The 22,030-nt window shown below is 40.2% G+C and overlaps 1 protein-coding gene across 5 annotated transcripts in view; it reads right to left on the bottom strand.

Moving 5' to 3' along the window:
* HMG20A (high mobility group 20A) overlaps window positions 1–22,030 on the bottom strand; it is a 42,993-nt gene that overhangs the window by 7,570 nt on the left and 13,393 nt on the right. For all 5 annotated transcript variants that reach the window (XM_065688470.1, XM_065688468.1, XM_065688466.1 and 2 more), the window contains 7 exons: window positions 10,241–10,333; window positions 8,070–8,217; window positions 6,442–6,657; window positions 4,198–4,330; window positions 3,796–3,827; window positions 917–992; window positions 89–304 (listed from right to left, as the gene is read on the bottom strand). In XM_065688470.1, the coding sequence (XP_065544542.1) occupies window positions 89–304; window positions 917–992; window positions 3,796–3,827; window positions 4,198–4,330; window positions 6,442–6,657; window positions 8,070–8,217; window positions 10,241–10,329 (910 nt within the window). In that variant the 5' untranslated portion in view covers window positions 10,330–10,333. The remainder of the gene's footprint in view (window positions 1–88; window positions 305–916; window positions 993–3,795; window positions 3,828–4,197; window positions 4,331–6,441; window positions 6,658–8,069; window positions 8,218–10,240; window positions 10,334–22,030) is intronic.

Here is a 22,030-nt window from a genome sequence, read left to right as displayed (position 1 = left end):
CAGGCCACACATCGTAAATTCACAGCACTGTATAAACATCACAAGTAAAATTCAACATGTCAGACAGTCCTAAGGGAAACAGTCTCACCTGGTAGTGGGACTCCAGCAAAGCTGGTTGTGAGTGCTTGGCGTAAGGTCTCCAGATGCTGCTGCAGCACCGTGTTGCGGCTCCGCTCCTGTATCACATCCACCTCCAGTTTCTCCACAGCAGTACGCATGCTCTCCACATGCTTCTGCAGAGCAGCATTCCTCTCCTCAAACTCCATGTTGGACTTACGCAGCTGCCGCAGCTCAGCTTCTCGTGCTGTGAATATCAACCCATTCCCATGTAGTCAAAAAGCTACAGAACCAAGTATCTGTGGTTCATAGGCAATGAAGCTGAGTGTTCTGGAGTGCTGAACTGATGACTACAAATGGTGCAGTTTCAGTTTATAGGTAAAAAACCATCATATCATGGAGTACTGGTAGTGCCTACAGTAGTACTATTTCATTTCTACAGACAGACAAATTAGAAGACATTCAAAGCATCAGAGTATAAGTGAATAGGGCAATTGATTAGGCAGGGAGACTGCAAGACTGATTTCAAATACATTCAGTATGACACAGCTTAGCTACATCTTCAGTATTTCTTAATCCTATAGAACAGCAGATCCAGCTTTGGCTGGAATAACAGCAAGTGGATCTTAAACATCAGAAGCTTTCTCCAAGAAGGATAGCTTTGGAAGACAAAACCAGGAAAACTGCTTTTGCAGCCATTGTGGTTTTACAGAGGTAAGGTAGTATCAGAAACACTGATCAACTGTATTCAAGTCATTACTTGAGCTGAGATTGGAGAGTGCAAGGACTCTTGAGCTGCACAGAACCTGGCAAAAACCTTGGAAAAGCAAAGAGAAGGCCCTGCAGAAGTTTAACTTACCTTTACTATGATTCAAGAACTCTTCTGTGAAGATTGGAATATCAAAAACAGATCTCTCCTTTGTATCTGCTTCTTTCTACAAAAGAAAAAGTAATACACAGCTAAATACTGCTAGTTTTCAGGAATGCAGGAAATTGCTTTGATCAAGAAAACTGAAAGAGAAGGAAGACCAAAACCTGAGGCAGCTAAAGAGCTGGCTTTCTAGAAGACACTTCCAGATCCTAGCTAGGAAGGCCAAAGGATAGGTATCAGGTTTTTAAGATACAAGTTTGGCTTTTAAGATATAACCAAATAATATTTTCAAGAAATACAACATACTAAAATATACCCTCTCACTCTAATGACATTATATATCTGAATCATTCTGTTTTAAAACTATCTGAATTCATTTTTGTTTTCCAGTGGAAAACATTCCATCATCAACCAACTGACACATGCTGAAATAGTCTAGACAAGAATATCAACAATCAGGAGATAAAGCGAGATGAAACTTTTTGAATAGGAGGCAATCAAAACACTCAATCATAAAGTTTTGATTACCTGCTATTGAAAAGGCCCAGGGTGCTCAGGTTGCACAGCATTTTGTCATCCCCCAAGTCAAAAGAGAACCAAAATTACTGTTTTTATCATTTGCCTGAAATAAGATTGGGATACTCCCAGAGTGTCAATAATAGCATTCTCATCTGGTTATTAAAACCGATGTTGATCTTGGGAGGTTTCAGAACAAATCAGACTTGAAATTCTTAGAGCCATGGTGCAGTGTGGTAGAGAGAAAGCCGAGATTTTGATAGGGTTTAAATTCATCCTTCCTTGCGTGGTTAGATGCAGACAACATAAGGAACAGATAAAATAAATACAGTACTTCATAAAAAAAATACACTCTCAGAGTAGATGGTTTTCTTCTTGTGTTCTCATACTACAGCAGCCATTTTCCTGTCTTCAAAGGTTGCAGATACAACCAGGCAATGCCTAATCTCCTTCACATGTGTGTGTGTCCCTTAAAATCTTGTCAGTGAGATGTTGTGTAACTGACTGCATGAAGCTAGACCCACTATGAATCAAACAGCGTGAGGAAAGAAGCAATAACAGAACAATGGTGAACAATTAATAATGGCTGGGGCACTGCTGATGACAACAGTTCTAAGGGCACATTGCTATGTGTCATACTTATGAAATCAGGATTTCATGCCCAGAGATGAGTTCATTCAGACAGTGTCTCCATGCTTTTAATAACTATATTTGCCTATTAGAAGTTTCCTCTCACCTTCCCAAGCTTCATCCTTTTGTTATTTTTTATTATGAACAGTATTTGAATTATTCATTGCAATTCTTTTTGGAGGTCATCTCTGTACACAGTATTTAAAATTAGTTCTACACTGATACATAGAAACTAATCATGAACACCTAAACGGAGCAAGGGGAGAAGGAGAGGTTTCTTTGACCTTATTTTCTTTTATTCTCAAGAAGTAATTTAATCAGATTGTACCTAATCACAAGCACGATAATAGCCAACGTGGATAACAGAAACCAGGAAGACAAAAGGCTTTAGTCTTGCTTCCAATAACAACTTGAGTATATACTTCTAAAGGCAATCTAAATCTTTTCTGCTCGTTTCTTGCCTGTGCAGGATTATAACACTTGAATCTCTTGCAGAGAAGATGTGAAAGCCTATCAGGTGATAAGCATGTAGAATTTTGTAATAAAAAGGTGAAAACTGCTAAGCAAAACCTCAGGCTTTTATAAGAGGATGCCAGCCTAACATGTTGCTAGCTCAACTGTGTAATAACTATCCGATGAAGCTTGAAAGCCCCACAGTGTATGGAGGACACCTTTTAAACTGGATTTATGATGTGAGATTTCAGCAATGATAGCTTGAGTTAGCAGGATGAGAGCTAAGACTCCGAATTTGTAGTCTGCCATCTGTATCACTTAAAGGTTATGTAAACATCGCAGCCAACCTGCAACTTCAGTAACTTGGTTTTGTATAATTAAAGGCAAACTTTGATTCAGTGACTACAGAATCAGAAATCTGAGGAACCATGTAGTTCTAAAGATTAATCTTACTGCAAGTGCTTCCTTTAAGAGTTAATAAAAAGCTTATAAAAAACGTGCTACCAAAGCATCTTCCTGGAAGTGAAACTTATTTTCCTTGAAGTAGACAAGACCAGAAGTTGCCTCTCGGCAGCACCCAGCCTTCTCATATTGTAACAAACACATTATAAAGCAACTTGATTGCTTTCCCGAGGCAAAACATCTCACAAAGAAAAACAGATCTTTCAGAAAGGCCTATTGCTTTCCAGTGAAGGGATTGTGTATAAGCAAGTTTCTTCACTGCTTTTTCTTGGCAGTTTATTGGTAACCATGAACGAAGCTCTGTGGCCCTAAGTAATACAACTGGAGAAAACTTCAGTACTTCAAGGGGAGAGATACCATAGTCAGCCAGGATGCACAGTCTCATCAACTAAAGCACAGGCATCTTATCTCCAGACATTATTACTCTTTTCCAGTATTTCCATTTGCAAAGGGGAAGGCAGGAGGAGATTCAAGTCAGAAATCTCCCAATGATAAATCTCCATTGATTTATTTAGCATTACAAAACACATCTATGTTTTAAGGGTACCTTACACTCCTGCCACTTACTCTTCTATCATTTGTACTTGCCCAGGACTTACTATATTTAGTTTTCATCAAACTACTGTGAGCACAAAAGTACTCAGTTGTATCTAACTTTTGATCAAAAACTGCATAGGAAGAATTCACACTCTAAACCTCTGATGAGGGTTTTCAACTGGCATAAACTGGCTTTTATTGACTTTACTAGAAACTTCTGTCATCTGAAAATCTACCTACTGGTGCAAGGGTAGAATGCACAGGTTTACCTCATGATCATGGGCTGGCTGTCTTGCTCCATCTGAAAAATTAAAACCAAACAAGAAATAAACTATATTTGAGATACAAGAACCAAATAATTAATGTAGTTACACAACCATAATTATACAACTGTTACAGACAGGAAACTTGTGCACCTTTCCTAATAAGTCACATAAAAACTGCATCTAATTTTGATGCCTTTAATGCTCATCCTTCAATACAATCTAGATACAGCTGGATTTACATAAATCTAATCACTTTACACACAGCTGATGCAAATGCCATAGAAAGAACACATTCTCTTTTTAACAAGCTTTTAAGTCAAAGGCTCTGATCTATGCCAGGCTAAATAACTCACTGGGAATCTTCTATTGCCCTAGGTAGGCACACATTTTTGTCCCATTCAATACCTTGTCTGTGTGATTTGCCCTTTTGTCTGTCCTGTGCTTTCCTGCTGAAGACTTTGTAGGCTTCAGTCTTCTGATACTGCTCCAGCTCCCGCATGTAACGCTCCTTATCTCTATCTGCTTCATCAAGGTATCGCTGAAACAGAAAAGTCCAAGAGTTTCAGGGAGTTTCCCCCCTTCAGGAGGAAGGGAAGAAAAACAACTTGTCAGATGAAGCGCTATTTCACCTACGCAGACAGGAAAGGAGTGAAGAAACAATGAGAATGTTTGCAACATGCAAAGACACAAGATTTCTGGATAAAACCACTGTATGCTGGTGTCCTGTTTTCTCTTTTTTTGATTCAAATCACTATCCTGTTAAGGTTTTTTTTTTTGTTAAAGGTATAAGTAACCTGCTACCAAGCTACTCAACTGAGTGTTACCTACACATTATAGACACATTAATAACTATGGCTGGGATTAAGTGCCACCAAACAATACCTTAAAAGGTCATGGTTAAAGGTTCAGATCTGTAACAGTGGGGTTCCAATACATTGTTTTGATGCCCCACAAACAAAAAGCACTTCTACAACCACACACTTTGCCCACCTGAGAGGTGAGCAAAACAGCACCGCTATTGGAAAAGAGTAGCATAAAGATGCAAGAGTCTAGGAGATACCAAGTTAAGCTACATACATCCATACCAAGTTAAGCTACATACATCCAGGTTGAAAGTAATTACTTTTTTTTCTAGGCTGAGGATATTTCACACATTCACATAACAGATCCTTTCAAGAAAAAAGCTGCCTTCCCATTTGTTTCCCCACAATGAGTTAAAAATTGAGTGGCAGTAAGTATTAAATCAGAGTGAACCTCAGTCACCTGGTATGCCTTTTATTTTCATTAAGTCACCCTAACAGTACACATAATTGACCCTGCCAAGGACACTGTTAACGTTCTGGATTGGGTGCAGATTTGGTGAAGCACTGCTTTTGGACACTGTATTCTTCCATAAGACATTAATTCTTCTTTTCCAGCTGTAGCAATGTGCTGCTGAAAGAGTGCAGTAACAGAGTTAAAAGCCCAAGTTTTTACCCCCTTAACTTGTGTTTCGGATGGACTAGTTTGAATCAGGAAGAAAGAGTTCTGCTGCACTACCTGTTAGTAGATGACCTAGGTTTTCTAGTGCACATCTCCACGTCTCATTAGATTTTACCCCATATAGGGAAATAAGATGACTGATTATGAGGGTGTTTGCTTTATGACTACAGTAATGGACTTTTTCTAGGGGAGACTCATTATTTGGTGAGCCCAGTCAGCTCAAGTGACCTGTCCTATGCTCACCAAATATAAAGGGAAGCAGCAAGACTCCAGGAAAAATGTGAGACTGTGCTTTAGCTACTGCTTTGCTGTACCAATCTAATTGGCAGGCAGGCATGGATGGCAAGACAACCATTAGCAGTAAAAAAATCCGCACCAGGAGGAGCAGCCAGATCCAGCATTGCCTTGGTCTTCATTCACAGATCAGACAGTGCAGAATGCCACAGCAGTCCCAATTAGAGGGCATCACATTCTGACTGAAAGATGGGGAAAAATAGCCAAACCATCTTTTCCTGAGGTATGTAGAAAGTAGAATACATAACTCTCGCTAACCCATCCACCATACACTTGCCAACTTCCTTTCTAGGGCTAGCATTATTTTAAATGCTGTACAGAAGTTCACTCACGTTAGCCGCCTCCCTCAGTAATCTGTCCTTTCAAGTCTGCTTGTCTCAGAGTAAGACACCAGATGTTTATATACACTGAGGAGTTTGTAAAATAAGCAAAACTGAGAAATCCTTCACACAGCTCTGAAATCCTGCCAAGTTCTCCTCAGCCACAGTGAATAAATGCCTGCTCCATCCTTCCAATGGCTTTGCCCTTGGAAACTACTAGGTCTCAGCTGTATTTCAATTAGGTACAACAGAGTTACATCCAGAGGAATCACATAAACTGTGAGATGTCTCATTAGAGCAATCCCCCTGTTCTGACTATATTCTGGCACTCTCTAGAGGACACAGTTCTCCTCGAGTCACACCTGGATGAGGTGCTATGACCCTGTCAGGGTTCACTATTTGAACTCTGCAGAAAACATGTCCCTTATTTTGAAATATATCCCTAAACACAACTTTATTCAATCAAAAGCCTATGTTAACTTCCTCACTAAACAACAATATTCCAATTTAGCAGTAATCATAATCCATGAAGGAAAAGGGAGTTTAATGGTACCCGTTTCTCCTCAGGAGGCAGCTTACTCCATTCATTGCCCAGCATCCTGGTGATCTCTGGGAAAGGGACTTCAGGCCTCTTCGCTCGAAGCTGCTCCCTACGCTCATTCATGAACCGCACGTACCCTGTGAGGGGGGATTTGGGGGCATTGGTGTCCCTGAGGGGTTTCTTCCTCTTTCTCCCTTTGGCCCAGCCTCCTCGTTTAGTTCTTTGCTGCTGCAAAATGAAAATGGAAGAAAATTCAGGTTGAAGGAACAGAACCTCCAAAAGAAATAAATATTCATGTCTCAAACATTTTCATCAGGAGTATGTTGCTGCAGTACACCCTCTCCATGGATGTAAATTTCCCATCTTCCTTTAGAGCAACCCTGACTTTGATGCTCTAAGCAAAGCCAAAGAAGTCTCATTGTGAAAAGCTCTAAGTTGTTTGCAGTATCTCCTGGTCCACAAGGACAATAAAACAACATTTGCATCAACTTCTTATTGTAAAACCAGCAGGATTAATAACCCATGAAATTATCATCTCAGCTAATGTAACTGCAAACACTGGGTTTGTCAATTGGTTGGTTGTGGGTTTGGTTGGGTGTTTTTTTTTTAGCAATTATTCTCCCATTCTCTCCCCCAAAGTCATTTCCCTCTCCCACATTTGCAGAGATTCCGTGTATTAGTTAACAATTGTTAAATAGTTATTTTGCCCCTTCCACAACTTTTGCCTTTGTACATTATGTGCCAAAAGTGTGGGTGAAAAGACAGTAATGCAGGCTTTTCTATTCTAACCCATTTTGTATGCTTTCTTTCCCACTGATCACCTCCAATAGAGAGATCAACAAACTCCAAAGGAGGGAACATCATAAAATTTGCCTGTAGCATACTGTGAGCTCACAGGAATAACATAATTACCACTCATCCTCTTGGCTTCATACTGCTACTACAGCAATCTCTGGACAACGCTATTTTCTTATGCTGTGTACATACAAGTATTTTAGTACTTCTAATCGCTCCCCAGATCAGCATGTTCCTGCCATCATGTGAGTTTTAATTTCCTTTCTGGAATTTTACTCATTCCTTAATTAAACAAGGACCTTGCAGCTGAAGACAAACAACAAGGAGGAATATCAAATGCATCTATTAAAAAAAAACCACCAAACCCACTTTCTTATCAAACTTCATCTCTTTCATGATTTAGTCCAAAAAAAAAAAAAAAATAATCAGTGCAGGATGGTGTACAAGGTATAGTCTGAAGTAGTAAGCACAATGCTTTCAAAGACAGCATTTACTCCCAGAAGAGTACAATGGTCTCACTCCTGATTCACAAGAGATAAAGTAGGTTGTGACAGTTGAGTACTGAGTCTTCAGAAAGAGCTCGAGCGCAGCACAAGTCTGTGGAGCTGCTGGCTAAGCTAGAGACACGTGTGCCGTTCTCTGTACACTGACTGCCAGCTTTCTGTGCGGCTGGCTCTGTGCCGTTGTGCGGCACAGGAGAAACCTAGAGAGAATCACAAGATGAAAATGGTAAATGGATGAAAATTTGTGATCCCATCCAAAACCATCTAAGTAGGTAAGACAAACTGCAATGACAGAACTCCATGGTTTTGCTTCAATGAGAAGTCACTATTATGTCATCTCACCTCCTCCTCAGGCTTCTGCTCAGTGTTTTCAGCAGTATTAGACGACTCATTCTGCAGCTGCTGAACCTGTGACAAATCCTCCACCAAATCTGGGTTATTCACAGACTGTGAAGTTCCACCAGTGAATGAACTCTCAGAATGAGCTAGTCTGGAAAAGCACATAATAGCAAAAGAAAATAAAAAAATTAAGCATCACATTGCTAAATCACTTCCTCCCTAACCTAAAACATGCAAAAAATGTTGCAAATATATTCAGTTCCTACACTAGCAAGGAAAAAAAAACCTATTTGAAAGAGTCATTTTTGAAGAACTGGCTGTTCCATCCAAGCAACTGCTTTAACTACCATAGTTACTGTGGACTTTAAAAGACAGTTTGATTTTTAAAGTGTTATTTTGTCTTAGAAATCAGAAAGCATGAATTTAAAACGAATGATTCCACCTTCTACCAACATACACCTCTCTGGATGCATTTAATATATATTTCTCCACAAATCCATTTAGAGGATTGTGGTTGTGTATGATTTTGGATTGAACATCATTCAGCATTTTCTCATGCTGATACATGTGGGTATTTAAAGCACAAACACAACTGGCTCCCAACAGGCTCCTGAATGGCCACTATTTGATTCTGCTGCAAGAGCTGTATCCATCAACTTTACTCCAGGAAAGGGCAAGTTGTCTGGAAGCAAAAAAAAAAACCAAAAGGCAAGAATGAAGGAATAGTTCGGAAGATGAGATGAGCACATATAGGCAGAGATGAGCACGTATTTTGGGGCAACAACCCCAAAGTCATTCTCAGTGTTTCATTCATTAGGTAAATTCATATGAGATTTTGGGACTTTCATTCTAATCCCTTCTTAGGCCAGGCTAAATGTTACTTGGCCTTGCCCAGTTGCATCTATGAAAATTACTAGAACAGAAGCATTTGCTTCTAGTCTACCCTGTTCATTTACTCAGATCTACAGCTGCTTACATGCATGCCAAAGTTTAAATATTCAAAATAATCATTTATGTTATGTACAATACAGTTATAGGAAATTGAGATATAGTAACAGAATTGTTAGTTGAATGCCTACAGGAAAATTTGTCTTCAATAGACAGAACAGCATTTTTTCATTACTCACTATAATCAGCAATTGTGGCATAATTACTGGTAAAGACACAGGCACTGGAGAGAGCCATGCCTGACTTTCAGGTATCAGACTGAGTTCCTATTACTAACAAGTAGGGAGGGAGAAAGGGAACAAAATGGATGTACTCCTGTAAGTTAACTACATCTGGTAGTGGCAAACAGAAAATGGAACAATACTGCCTCTCAGAATCACTGCTACAGTTTGAAGAACATTTTGGGAAGCAGGGAAGCTTTCTAAACTACACACAGAGGAAAAAAGTTCAATGTTGTGTAGCCATTTGCAGCAAAAGCTGATGAAACCTCATTCAACACCTTAATACCTCCTAAACACAAACCTAATTTAAACGTGCACCTCTCATTTGGCACCAGCAAGTCTAAGGTCCCTGATATGTAAATCTGAATTCAGCCCTCCTTGAAGTAAACATGTCTATATCCATTTTACAGGGCTTTACCTGCCTGCAAAGTCTGAATGTTATTGCTTGGTGCTTTACAGAACAGAAAAGGAACATCAAGAATCAGAACACAGCAAGAATCCCATGAATTCCTAAAAGACAGCTCCTTTTGTCACTGTGAGTTTTAAAGAGGCCATTGTCCCAGTCAGTCTGACAGAAATGAAAGATCACTTCCTCAGTGATATTCAGAGATCAGTGATTAATACTGTATCGTTAATAGAAATAATTTATCTAGTAGGGATCAACGTAGCCAACAGATTTACCCTCCCCTCTCTGCCCCTATGACGCTGCCTATACCTGTCTTAAAGACTGAAATTCTAGGGAAGCAAAATTTAAAAGATAAGATGTTAAAGGAAAGTTTGTGATCCTTTCCATCAGTTCAGAAGAGGCCTGGTTTCTCCTAAACAAAGTCCTGTGATGTTCTGTCAAGGCCAAGGGAGTGTTGTTGGATTTCTTTTTGTTGGGTTTATTTGTTTGGTTGAGGTTTTTCACTTACTTAGAATGCCCTCCTCCCACTGAAAGAGTTTCCCTAGCAAATCTGGAGATAGGATCTCTCAGCTGAAGGTTAAAAAGTAGTAGTTGCTTACCCAGTTACAGTAATTTCACTACCTTCCTTAGACCCATCTTCATCTGTAAAGAGAGGAGGAAGGTTGGAGCCAGCCACCAAGTTCTCCATACCTCTGGTAAAAAAAAACAACAAAAGTCAATTATAAGTTTATTGTCTCGCTGTTTGCCTTCAGCAGCACTTGAGTTTAAACATCACAACATATCGCTGGCCAGAAACCAATTGCCCTGTCAGAGCTGGCTGGCCTCAGGACAGATCCTACAGGCAGCTATGCTTGAGGTCAGAGAAGAAAGACCATAAGTGATGCTTCAGTTCAGAGTTCCCTTCTTAACTGAGCCAGTCTCACAGCACTGCTGGAAATCACACTGTAGCACTATGGTTTAGCCCTTGAGAGAGATTTTCATCCATCATACCCAGCACAGAGGTACATAGATCCCCTCTTCCAAACCAAGTTCCTGTTCATCCTCTACTGCACACCCTAACCAGGAGGTTTCTGTGTTGACCCCAATAGAAAACTGAAACTAAGCCCCCCCATCAAGTTTCAAATGAAGACAGTATTTGAGAATTCCTTATCCGCATTTTCACAATGTACCTATGCACGTAGCTGAGTGTTACTGCTAAGTAAGAGAACACAGCACTGTTATCTAGACCACCTTAAACTTCGACTCCCATACAACAGTTCCAGAAGCAAGCAGTTTAAGGTACAATGTATTTCTCACTCAATACAAACTGGTCCCAAGTGAGAATTAGTTTCTTTTGTATCCTTGTAGATAAGAAATCCAAAGAAAAATTAGATTTACTCATCCCCTTTCTTACTTAAATACAGACCTGTTGTATTATAGAAAAAAAAAATCTCCCAGAAGCTCTAACAAATTCACTCTGTGATTATGAGTTGCAGTTTCAGCCCATTTTAAAAGGCCATACCAGTTAACTTTATGTTCCTTCAGTTTAGAAGCCACCTTTGATGAGCTAGCAGATATTCAACCGGAGTATTGCTATCCCTTTCTGCTACTATACTTGGCCTTTCAGCTTAGAGGCATGTTCTGATGAGAGTTAATGATCCTGTGCTGCATTCTCCTGGATGGGTACACATCCACTCAGCACTGAAATCAAAGCAACCAGAGACACAAACTCCTGCTCCATGTTTTTAACATTGTAAGTGTTTTCCCACACCCCACCCCAGCTCTACAGGTCAAGGTTTTCTACAAACAAAAGTAATGATGCTGGTTTTTGCATCTAATATCACTTGCAGATCCCTGATATGGTGAAAAGCTTGTGCCAACAAACCAGCAGGCCACCCAAACAGGTGAGCACCATACTCCTGTAAGAGACGTTTATTCTACAGCTATATTTGGTTAAAATTAGTCAGGAGTCAAAAGGCTGTTCTCAGGAACCAAGAGTGTAATCACACATCTGACGTTCTGTTTGGAGATTGTGAGCTCTGCTTTATTCATGCTTCCCTTTGAAAACATAAGGGTATCTACTCCCTGCAGCAACAGCTCTACATCTTCATAAGCTACTACAGATGTTAGCTGATAAATGAATCTCTGCTAAGTTTCCAATTTGCTCAGTTTAGCAAATGTCCGGTTATTGCTCATGGTAGATCAGTCGAAGGTCGCCATGAAACAGGCATTGCATCAATCTAATTTCCACCACAAAGTTCATTTAAGCTTCCAAAGACAACTGTTTTTCCTACACACAGAAGTGTAAGAAGATGACAAGGATCTCTCAACTCTTCAGATGACATTCAGCCTTTTCTCTTTTACTTTTCCAACTGTTGAGATGCTTAGATCATCCTTTAGAATCCCATCACAGATTCTTTACCTAGAAAATAACTAAAACTAAGCAGACTGCTCCTAAGTAGAGCAGACACTGACCCCTAGCAAAAAACTCCTACCTTTTACTTGTGTATACAAAAGACCCAACCAAGAACAAAGAAATCTAATTCATGCTCTATCATTATAAACCATGAACTGAACATAGTTTTGAGGCCTCAGCCTCAACAGAGATGTGGCCAAGCTGGAGATAGTCCAAGAGCTGCCAAGAGATTCAGGGGCCTAGAGCACCTGATGTGATTAGGGATGTTGAGGACACCAGGCTAGCTCAGTCTCACAGAGGAGGCTAAGGGCAAATCCAATCTATACACCTAAAGCTACATGACAGAAGCAGCAGAGAGAACAGAACCAAACTCTCAGTAGATACATTGTCTTCTCACATTCTGAGCAGACACCAGGAGGGTACCACAACACTTTGTGAGGCCTATCCTTGCAGATTTTAAATGCTCAGTTGCACAAAGCTGTAACTGACCTAAACCAGTGCTGGCAACAGTCCTACTTTGAGTGGGAGGCTGGACTAAGATGACCTCCAGATGTCCCTTCCAAAGCAACATCTGCAGTTCTCTGAAGCGGAAGTCAACATTATGCTTTCTCTCAAATACCAGCATCTCTGACATAAAAAGCAAAAACCTCAAATAATACAGTGCTTTTATGAAAAAATGGTGAGATATTCTGGTGGGGCATATAGCATTTTAATTCTTGATGAAGGAAGCAAAACCAGTACTTCTTCACACATAGAAAAGAACCTACGCCAGGGCTGGCACTTTAATGTATTAGAGGAAAAGCCTGAAAATACAACTGATTTGAAGAACAAGCTCTTCACTGATGCCCAGAAACTGTTTAAGCACCACTACTAAGTATACAACACAAATTGCTTCATGCAGTTGCCACGGAAGAGAGTAATGAAGGTTTTGCTGCATGTTACACAATCTTTTAGCTTTGTCAGAAGTCCTAAATGAGTATCTTCAAAAAAGAAAGCTTAAGAAATTAGACTAAAACCTTGCAAATCTATTTATACAAATGTATACACACACACAAATATATATATGAAAAGCTTTATGCATGTCTGAAAACATAGAACAGCTTTCTTAGTTGTCCAGGCACCTGCAGCAGCTGGTCAAGGACCCCTTCCCAGCCTCACCATGTCAGTCTACTGACACTCTGCACACAAATACATATCCCTCTGCATTTGAACATACAAGTGCTTCTGTCCCTCATGCCCACTGTGACCTTCCCACCACACCCTGCTGTGCCTCTTCACATCTGGACCTAGTCAGCAACAGCAGAGCCTAAGCTTGCTTTCAAGGCTGTGGGGAGGCAGCTGGACATCAACCTTAACAACATATAAACGGAACACAAACACAGGAAGCTGGGAGAACACACACTTTGTTCTTTCATTTGATTTTTTAAATTTAACCCATATGCTTTGGGTATTAGCTCTTTCAGTTGACACTGAGCCATGTCCTAAAGAAAACTTAACATCAGTGAAGTTGCAAGGGCTTCTAATCTATTCCAGAAAGCAAAGAAACAAGACGGTTGTCCAAAAGCTCACTGAGAATGGTTGGGAACCTACACAAGCCTTTCAGTCACATTCCTCAAGGATAACTGTCCCATGTCTTTGCTCCAAAGCCACTACCCACTAGTTTCAACCCCACTGCAGAGCTACATGTTCATTCCAGGGATGTAACAAAATGGGCAAAGCAAAAACTTGAGGAAAACAGCCATGGGGAAGGAAAGGAAATGGTGTCTCTCAAACCTGAACCTTTACAGAATTCACAGGACTTGAGAGTTGGCATCTACATTTGTTCCATATTGTGCATATATTTATGCACACAGTTTTGCAGCTCTGTCAATTTAAACTCTGGCCAAAGCACCTACTAAGACATGTTTGGCTAAATTTAAGGCATAAGAAACAATGTGTGCTGAGCTTTCTTAATGGCTAACATATATCCCATTTTCATTGTTTAACTATGTGTACCCAAATGCAAAGATAAAACTGAAATTGATGATCAATCTTTACAAGCACTACAATTCAGTGCTAGTGAGCATCACCTCTGAAAACAGAGCAGATCTGAGTTCACTGTACTGCTACACTACCCGTTGTACTGGCTCAAGGAGGCAACCAGCTAAGCAGGAATGCAGAAAGACTGATTTTTCATTAACAGAAGCACTTGATAAAGTGTTTGAAAACCAGTGATTTATTTTGGGACAGACAAGCTCGGGAAGATCCTGCGTGTTCTCAATTCTATTTCCTTTACAACTTTTGTAGGGTGGAGCAAAGACTACAGCCAAACCAGAACTGTAATGCGCAATCTTACCACCACTTGGAGTTTCCATGGAGATTTTACTTCCATTTTAAGCACTCTACTGCTCAACCAGAAACCCTGTTCCCTGAATGCCAGCACCAGACATTACCTCCCACTCCACTATGGGTAAGCCAATCCTGTCAGCAATACATGTTTCTGACTTTACATTAGTTCTGAACACTCCAGGCTCTCCTGTGCGCTGATTTTATTCCCAAATGCAAACTCCACCCCAACTTGGGATGTAGTTGAAGGGGTTTTAATTTGTATTTACTACAGTCAGCACAGCAGTGGTAAGTTGTGGAACAGCAGCAACAACCTGGCCTACAGAGGCTGGAGGAGTTTCCAGACGTCTGTTTTGGGATGCACTACCAACTAATATTTAAAAAGGACAAACACCAATAAAACGGGCAAGTACAAGGATCAAGGTGCAAGCTTGAGCTCCAGAAACAATGCAGTTATGTGTGCAAAAATCCAACAGGAGGCAAAGAAAAACTCCAGTGAAGAACAAGTTTCCTACCACTCCATGCTCTCAATGTTTAAACATTGACAGGATTTCCAAAGATCCATTAGTCATGTGTACTAATATTAAACCTCTTTAGGAGCCTAGAGAAGATCCTACATTACCCTAAGCCATCAAAAATCTGGCTTAATTTATCTCTTTCTTTCCCTCCCTTCCCTCATCTCACGGAAAACAAGGGTTTTGTGAAACAGAAATCCTACAATGGTATTCTGGAACTTCCAGTTTAAGTTTTCAAACTGGGCACTTCAGCTGCACACAATAAGAGATCATACCTAATACAGAGTGTGCCAACATAGTTTGCCAAAATGAGAGAAGAACTTCTACAGCATAAAGACCTAAGTGCTACTACATGCAGCAATCCGCAGGGAAGAATCAAGCAGTAGGGAATCAAATACCTTTCAAAACCAGAAGTATAATTTAAACAAGCTTTCTTAATTTCTTCTTACACGAAATTTTGTAGGCAATGCCATATAATTGTGACATTATTCTAGTAAGAAAGCTGAAGCAGCTGAGTTATATATTGGGTGGACTGAAAGCTCCATATGATCTGATTGCTAGTCACATCTGTACAGTAGAAAGAAAAGTTAAAAAGAAGGAGTTGTAAAATCAGGGTGAGGACAAATCCATGACGGGAGCTAGACAGAACAACTGACTTTGCCATAACTTCATTAACATGACTGCATTGTTAATGACACTATTATAGGGCAGCAGAACCTGACACATGGGTGATGCACAATTTAAAGCCTAAGTTTATCTAAAAGCCTTTTATGCATGCAATAAAAATGATGAAATTTGTCATAGTCAAAAGTTTATTCACAGAGTCAGATCATTTTACACAAACAGCAGAGATGCCATTTAAAATGTGCAATCCAACAACTGTATCTAGCAAATCACCTCAATGTAGCTCATCTGCATCCCAGTTCTTCAAAGGAGATGCCTAGAGACAGAATATGCTAATGGCCAGACTGTTTCAACAATGTAAGTTACAAGTAGCTGCTCTTCTCCAACACTGTGCCATGCTGTCTCACAGCTCAGCCCATATGAAGAAACAGCCACAAAACGTAACTTGCTTTACTTGTGTAAAGTCAAGCTCAGAGCAGCCTTCAGTATCTGAAGTGGGCCTAGAGGGATGCTATAGAGGGACTCTTCATCAGGGACTGTAGCAACAGGACAAGGGGTGACGGGTTCAAACTGAAACAGAGGAAGTTCAGGTTCGATCTAAGGCAGAAATTCTTTATTGTGAGGGTGCTGAGGCGCTGGCACAGGGTGCCCAGAGAAGCTGTGGCTGCCCCATCCCTGGCAGTGCTCAAGGCCAGGTTGGACAGAGCCTTGGGTGACATGGTTTAGTGTGAGGTGTCCCTGCACACAGCAGGGGGGGTGGAACTGAATGATCTTAAGGTCCTTTCCAACCCAAACCAGTCTGTGATTCTAAAGTGATTCACAACATATCTGAAATAAGGCTGGACTCTACAACCTCTGCAATATGCAGACTTACTTCTTACTCATCCCAAGGCCACGTGGAGTCTTAAGACGGCCCTGAACACTGGTAAAGGAGGGTGAAAAGAGTCCTTCGCAATGCTGCCTTTCCAGTGGCTACACCACACCAGATGGTTTTATGCAAAAAAAAAAAAAAAAAAAAAAAAAAAAGAGAAAAACCCTCCAAGAATTACTAAAATATTTACCCAGCCAATTAAAAGCTAAGGTTATAAATACATATTTATTCCAGTTAAGCATATTTAAGTATGAAGTCAGCATCAGAAATCCAGCTTACAGCCTGACCATAAAACACCGCAGGACTTCCAGTTACTCCACTGCCAGCTCTACTTCTAGAAACATTACTACTGAACAAAGGATTTTTCTCCCATATTTCCTAGTCCTGAAGTATCTGACCCTTCTTTGCCAGAACAAATAGATCCAAACTTTACCATTAAGAGGATAACAGATTAAACTAAATCATCTGCTACATCACAGAAGAACCCCAGTGCTCCTTATCTAAGCATCAGAGTCCAAGCACTTCATAATATAAGTAATTTCAATACAGATGATTTATTGAGAGAAAACCCTGCATGTAGCCAGGATATCAGAATGAAAACTGAAGTAAGAACATCTCCAATTAAAACCACAATGCTTCTGGAGCTGTCAGAGTTCAGATTCTCTCTTGACAGCAAGATATTTTCCCCCACCAAGCTGCAGCAGAAGCATGTTATCCAACATCCTTGACTGCAAAAATCAGATTTGACTTTTTCCCTACAGGCAACTCATTAGACAAAGGTCTTTGTGTGACTTTAGGAAAATTGCAAGCCAAACCTAATGGGATGAAGGCTTTTCTGTCAGACCAGAAGGATATACCAGAGAACAGCCAGTGTTTTTATTTTCACTTCTTGCCAGTAAAAGCAAAGCAGCACTAGAGAACAAAATAAAGACTTGCAGGGAAAAAAGATTCCAGAGTTCTGCTGCATTTCCAAGCAGCTGAAAGAAGGAAGAGTTGTTAAGGTTAGTTTTATGCTAAGTTTATTTGGATCTTTGTGCTAACAAACCTGTTCATATTCAAACCTGAGGAAGAGCCTCCAAACATCTGCAAAAATGTATTTTTGAAGTGTTCAATCCTACATTCTACTCATTTTTATAAATGCATTAGGATGGGGCGTATATGAGATCTCGTATATATAAAATCCTCCTGTTCTCTGGAATTTAAGCCCTTACTCAGGAAAGGTATATACTCAACTCTACAGACAAAAGCAAGAACAGCTCCACACCAAATTCCCTCTCCTTCAGATACATGAGATTTTGCATCAGCAATAAACAAGGTTTTTAGACGGCCCAAGGCAAAACAAATCCCCACAATTGTACAGATGACTGTACAATTAGTTGTGCTATCCACCCCCAGACAGCTAAAATCACTCTGTGGTGCAGTTACCCAGAGGGGAGGCTTTGTTTTCCAACCCTTCATTGCAGCTATTAAGCATCTATAGATTAGGATAGTTTTTTTTATTCTGAATTAACTTTCTTAAGGAGAGTATCAGGTGCCATTTAAATAATTTCATTAACATAGACAACTCTGCAAAATTAATTCAATCCTTGTGTTATAGATGAGATAATATAAACCATTCAGAGCACAAAAAAATCAGTATCAAAATAAACCTTGAGATTTCTTTTAATGAATCACTCTACCTAATGTAATTGCAGTATGTGACTACCAGTGGTGGCATTGGCTTTTGTCACTTACCTGTGAAACTTCTGAATTTCCAGTACTATGGGCACTGAGTCTACCTCTTCACCTGCTCTGTCATTTGGAAATTCCCCTAGGATCTAAGGACCTCATATTTCACAGAACAACACTTTCGAACAGCTACTTTTACATCAACAAGGCAAAAGGGATACCCCATAAAAACCCCACAACCACCCGCTATGGAACGGACACAAACCACGCCTGGAGCACAGACACGTCTCTGAAACCACAGTGCTTACAAATCATCCAAGACTTCCCCGGATCCTGTCAGCTTCCCCATTAGCAAGTAAACAGCTCCTTTCCTTCAGAATTCAAGTTCGGTTCCTCTGATCATTTATGTCAGGAAGATTCAGCCATTTCACTGCTTGTGGAATGCAAACACGCAAGTGCCACGAGCAAAGCAGTTTATTAAGAAATGTAAATGAACAGGCTGAAATTTTTCATGGTGTTTGCCCAGCTTTAACATTTACAAGCATCACAGAACTGAAACAACAAACAGCAGCAATTAATGAGTCACAACTACTTTAAATCCCAAACAAGTGTTCTGAAGTAGAAGTAGAGAGAACTGAATGTTGCAGAATCCCCACTGTGACTGGCCAGAGACATGAAAAGTTACGCATCTCAGAATAAAACAACTGAAGAGTGGGTACTGCTGCTGAAATTAAGACGTTACTTTAAATCTCTTGCAGCACTTCTGCTCTCTTTCAACACCTCATCACAAAAGCAGGGCAGCACAGCATATACTCCTAACTCAGTTGTGGGAGATGAAGCCCTAGCTGCTGCCACAGAGGAATACAGATTGGAATTTCTCATACACACCTACCAAAACAAGTCATTACTGACCAGTTCACAGAATATGGGGTTGAATACTTCGGATGTGAGAATATACTGAAGGAGGAATTGAGTGTATTCTTAAAAGAATGACTCTCTCCACAGGCTTCATGACCCAACACAAAAGCATCTACCCTGACCTCAAGAGCCACAAAGACAGCACAGAACTGGGTATTTTAAATACACTGATATGGATATGGGGACAAAGGTTAGAGGAAATGAAGTGTGGGAAGAATCAGTGATTCTCACACAGAACAGGCAATGAATCCTGCCTGCCTTCTGAAAGGACCCGTCTTTAGAGGAAAACATGATATGCCAGCTTCCATTTACTTCTGCTGCCTTGCGCTATTCCAACATAAAATAAATATGAGCTATTAAAATCTGCCATTTAGAAGAAATCTCAAGTTTTAGATAGCCTTAGTTGTGTAAAACAACAGGTAAATAAACATTCACTCTGATCTGCTCTTTCCCTTTAAAAGACTAACAGAGCTGACACTATCAAATTCTTTGTAAGAGCAAGAACAGAGAAGATCTGGATTGGATTATCTGGTTTTAATATGTTCTTAAAGCTCTTTAGTAATAGGCTAGCAAGTATCACAAACCAAAGTCTGGATGTGTATTGCATGAAGTGCACCAAAACGACAGCAGGATCCTGGCAAAGCATCTTCTCTCTCAAAGCAGCAGAGAGCTCCTTTGGCCAGTGCCAATACCCAAAACATGAATTAAAAAAATCCTAGGAAAATTTTAGATGAAAGAAACTATATGCTCTCGGTATACAAATCCCCTTACCACCAAAAGGGAACGCACACCTACTTTAAAGTCATACAAGAACCCAGATACTTCCATGGCTCCAGAAAATAACTGAGTGATATAAACGGCAGAATGCAGACAAGTTAGAATAAAGCTTTACCTATCCTTACCTTAATCCATCAAAGGCACCAGGAAGTGATGCTACCTAGCATCATGAATGTAAATCAAAGTAAAACAGAAACAATGGCATAAGCCTACTGGGGTAGTCCAACTGCTCTCCAGTTGTAAGCCATTCCTGGCAGAGAGCACATTCCTGGACCACCTGTAGCATACACACAACGAACACACTTCATTTTGCAGCTGAAGTAGGATTTGAAAGGCTAGAAGCCATGCCAGCAGCATGCCTACACAGCCCAGGCTGAGTGTTCAAGGCAACAGGTAAGTATTTGCAATAGTTTATCTGATTCCCAAGCCACTTCCAGTAGCTCAAACAAATTGCTGTGAGGACTGTGGCTCACCTCACTGTCTTCCTTACTGATGCTGCAATCTCTGTGCCTATCCTGTCATGGCATAGGGAAGAAGTCAAGCTAGGGAAAACAGTGCCTAAGAGCAGAGCATCAGTGCCTACAACTTAGAGCCGAACAGCAAACAAAACCTGGTAAAAGTGTGGCTAAGGCCTATAATCATCTGCTCTTCCAACTTCCCTCTTCCAGAGCCACTCCTCAACTGCTAGAAAAAAGGAACTGCAAATTGGAAGCCTGCATAAGCTCTGCAAAATTAAGTTGATCTACATACCCAATGAATTTAGTCCTAAAAAAGAATGTAGATCTTTTCAAATAGGTTGAAGACTGAACATTCATGAAGACGGAGGTCTTGCACATAACAGTCTCAAGCACTTTTTAAAGTATTCCTAATTCATGTTATAAATGTTCTGAAAGCTCTTTGGCATTCAGCTATGAGTATTTACCGTATTTAGCAAAGAGCAAAGATTTATACTGCTTTTACATTCCCTTTTACTGATTTCATTTCTATATATATTTGTTAAGTAAATAAGGATACTCTGAGCTAAAGCATAAATATTATCCCAACACCCCTATATATGGGTAAAGATGCATAGCTGGTTTAAAGAAGGCCCTATAGGAAATCTGAGAGCTAAGAATACAACCTAACAACAGAATCAGTCTTAAAAGGGTTAAGCTTTGTAGCAATTTAATTTTGAACATCTCAACTAACCTTTAGACATTGCTTAGTTTCAGACATCCAGAAGTCATAAGAATCTGACCTGAATACACATTACACAATTCTTACTGCAAAGAGAAATAAGAACTCAAGTCTCTGTGATCCTTGACAAAAGGTCAGTAACACTGGTTGACAGAGTACTGAAGAGTGGGAAAATGGAAAAATATTTGTAATTTTCAGAAGGACTACAACATAGATTTCACCTCGCTATAATCTCATCATCCAAAGTTCATCGGCTTGATCAGAAACAGAGAGCAAACTGGCAGAAAACATGACTTTGGGCAATGATCTGCCTTTTTCGATTTGTTGATCCTAAACATTCTACAACACAAGTGCGAACACAGTGCTGCATATCTGGAAAACTTATTTTCCTTGATTACTTTTGCAGCCTGTTAGAATTACCTGAGTATCCATTACCACATTTAATCATAACAGTTAGATCAGGGGCTTTTTAGTGACACAACTGTCTTTTTGGCTCCTCTGGAAAGGCACCCATCTGTATTTTGTGCCTCCCCACATCTCCCAGAACAAAGGCAAAAAAGCAGGACTCTGCTTCTGAAACACTACATTTTTAAAAGTAGAAAGTATTCAGCTTTTATGAAAACTTTAACACTCGTATTTGAGCTTAGAGACTTCCTGAAACAAAACACGGTACTACAGTAATGGAAGCTTGGCTTTCCTGGTCTTTAACAGTCTCCCAGAACAGCCAATTCCCACCCTGGAACTGTTTCTTGACCTCTAGAAAGGGTCATCTATATATAACCGTAGACAAAATAGGCCCCTGGCATTCCAGAGCTCCCTGGTAAGCTCACTAAAAAGAATCCAGCAGGTTCAGCTTGTTTTCCATGATAGAACATCCACTCCAGAAGAAACCCTTCAGTAAATCTTTAAGTAACCCTTACCTAGCTGCCTTAAGCAGCGCATACTGATTCTTCAGCAATGAGCATATTGCTGAAGGATACATATGATGAGAGGCTGGTCACCTCTCCTACTGCTTCCTTAGATGTAACAGCAATAAGTAAATCTCCAAGAGCAGGCTGCAATGTGTAAATAAAGAGTTCTGAGAGGCACAGAGGACTACTGCACCACACACATCTCCCAT

This window comes from Lathamus discolor, chromosome 8 (genome assembly GCF_037157495.1).
Source record: "Lathamus discolor isolate bLatDis1 chromosome 8, bLatDis1.hap1, whole genome shotgun sequence".
In the NCBI taxonomy this organism is placed as follows: domain Eukaryota; kingdom Metazoa; phylum Chordata; class Aves; order Psittaciformes; family Psittacidae; genus Lathamus; species Lathamus discolor.
This window is presented reverse-complemented; position numbering and strand designations above follow the sequence as displayed.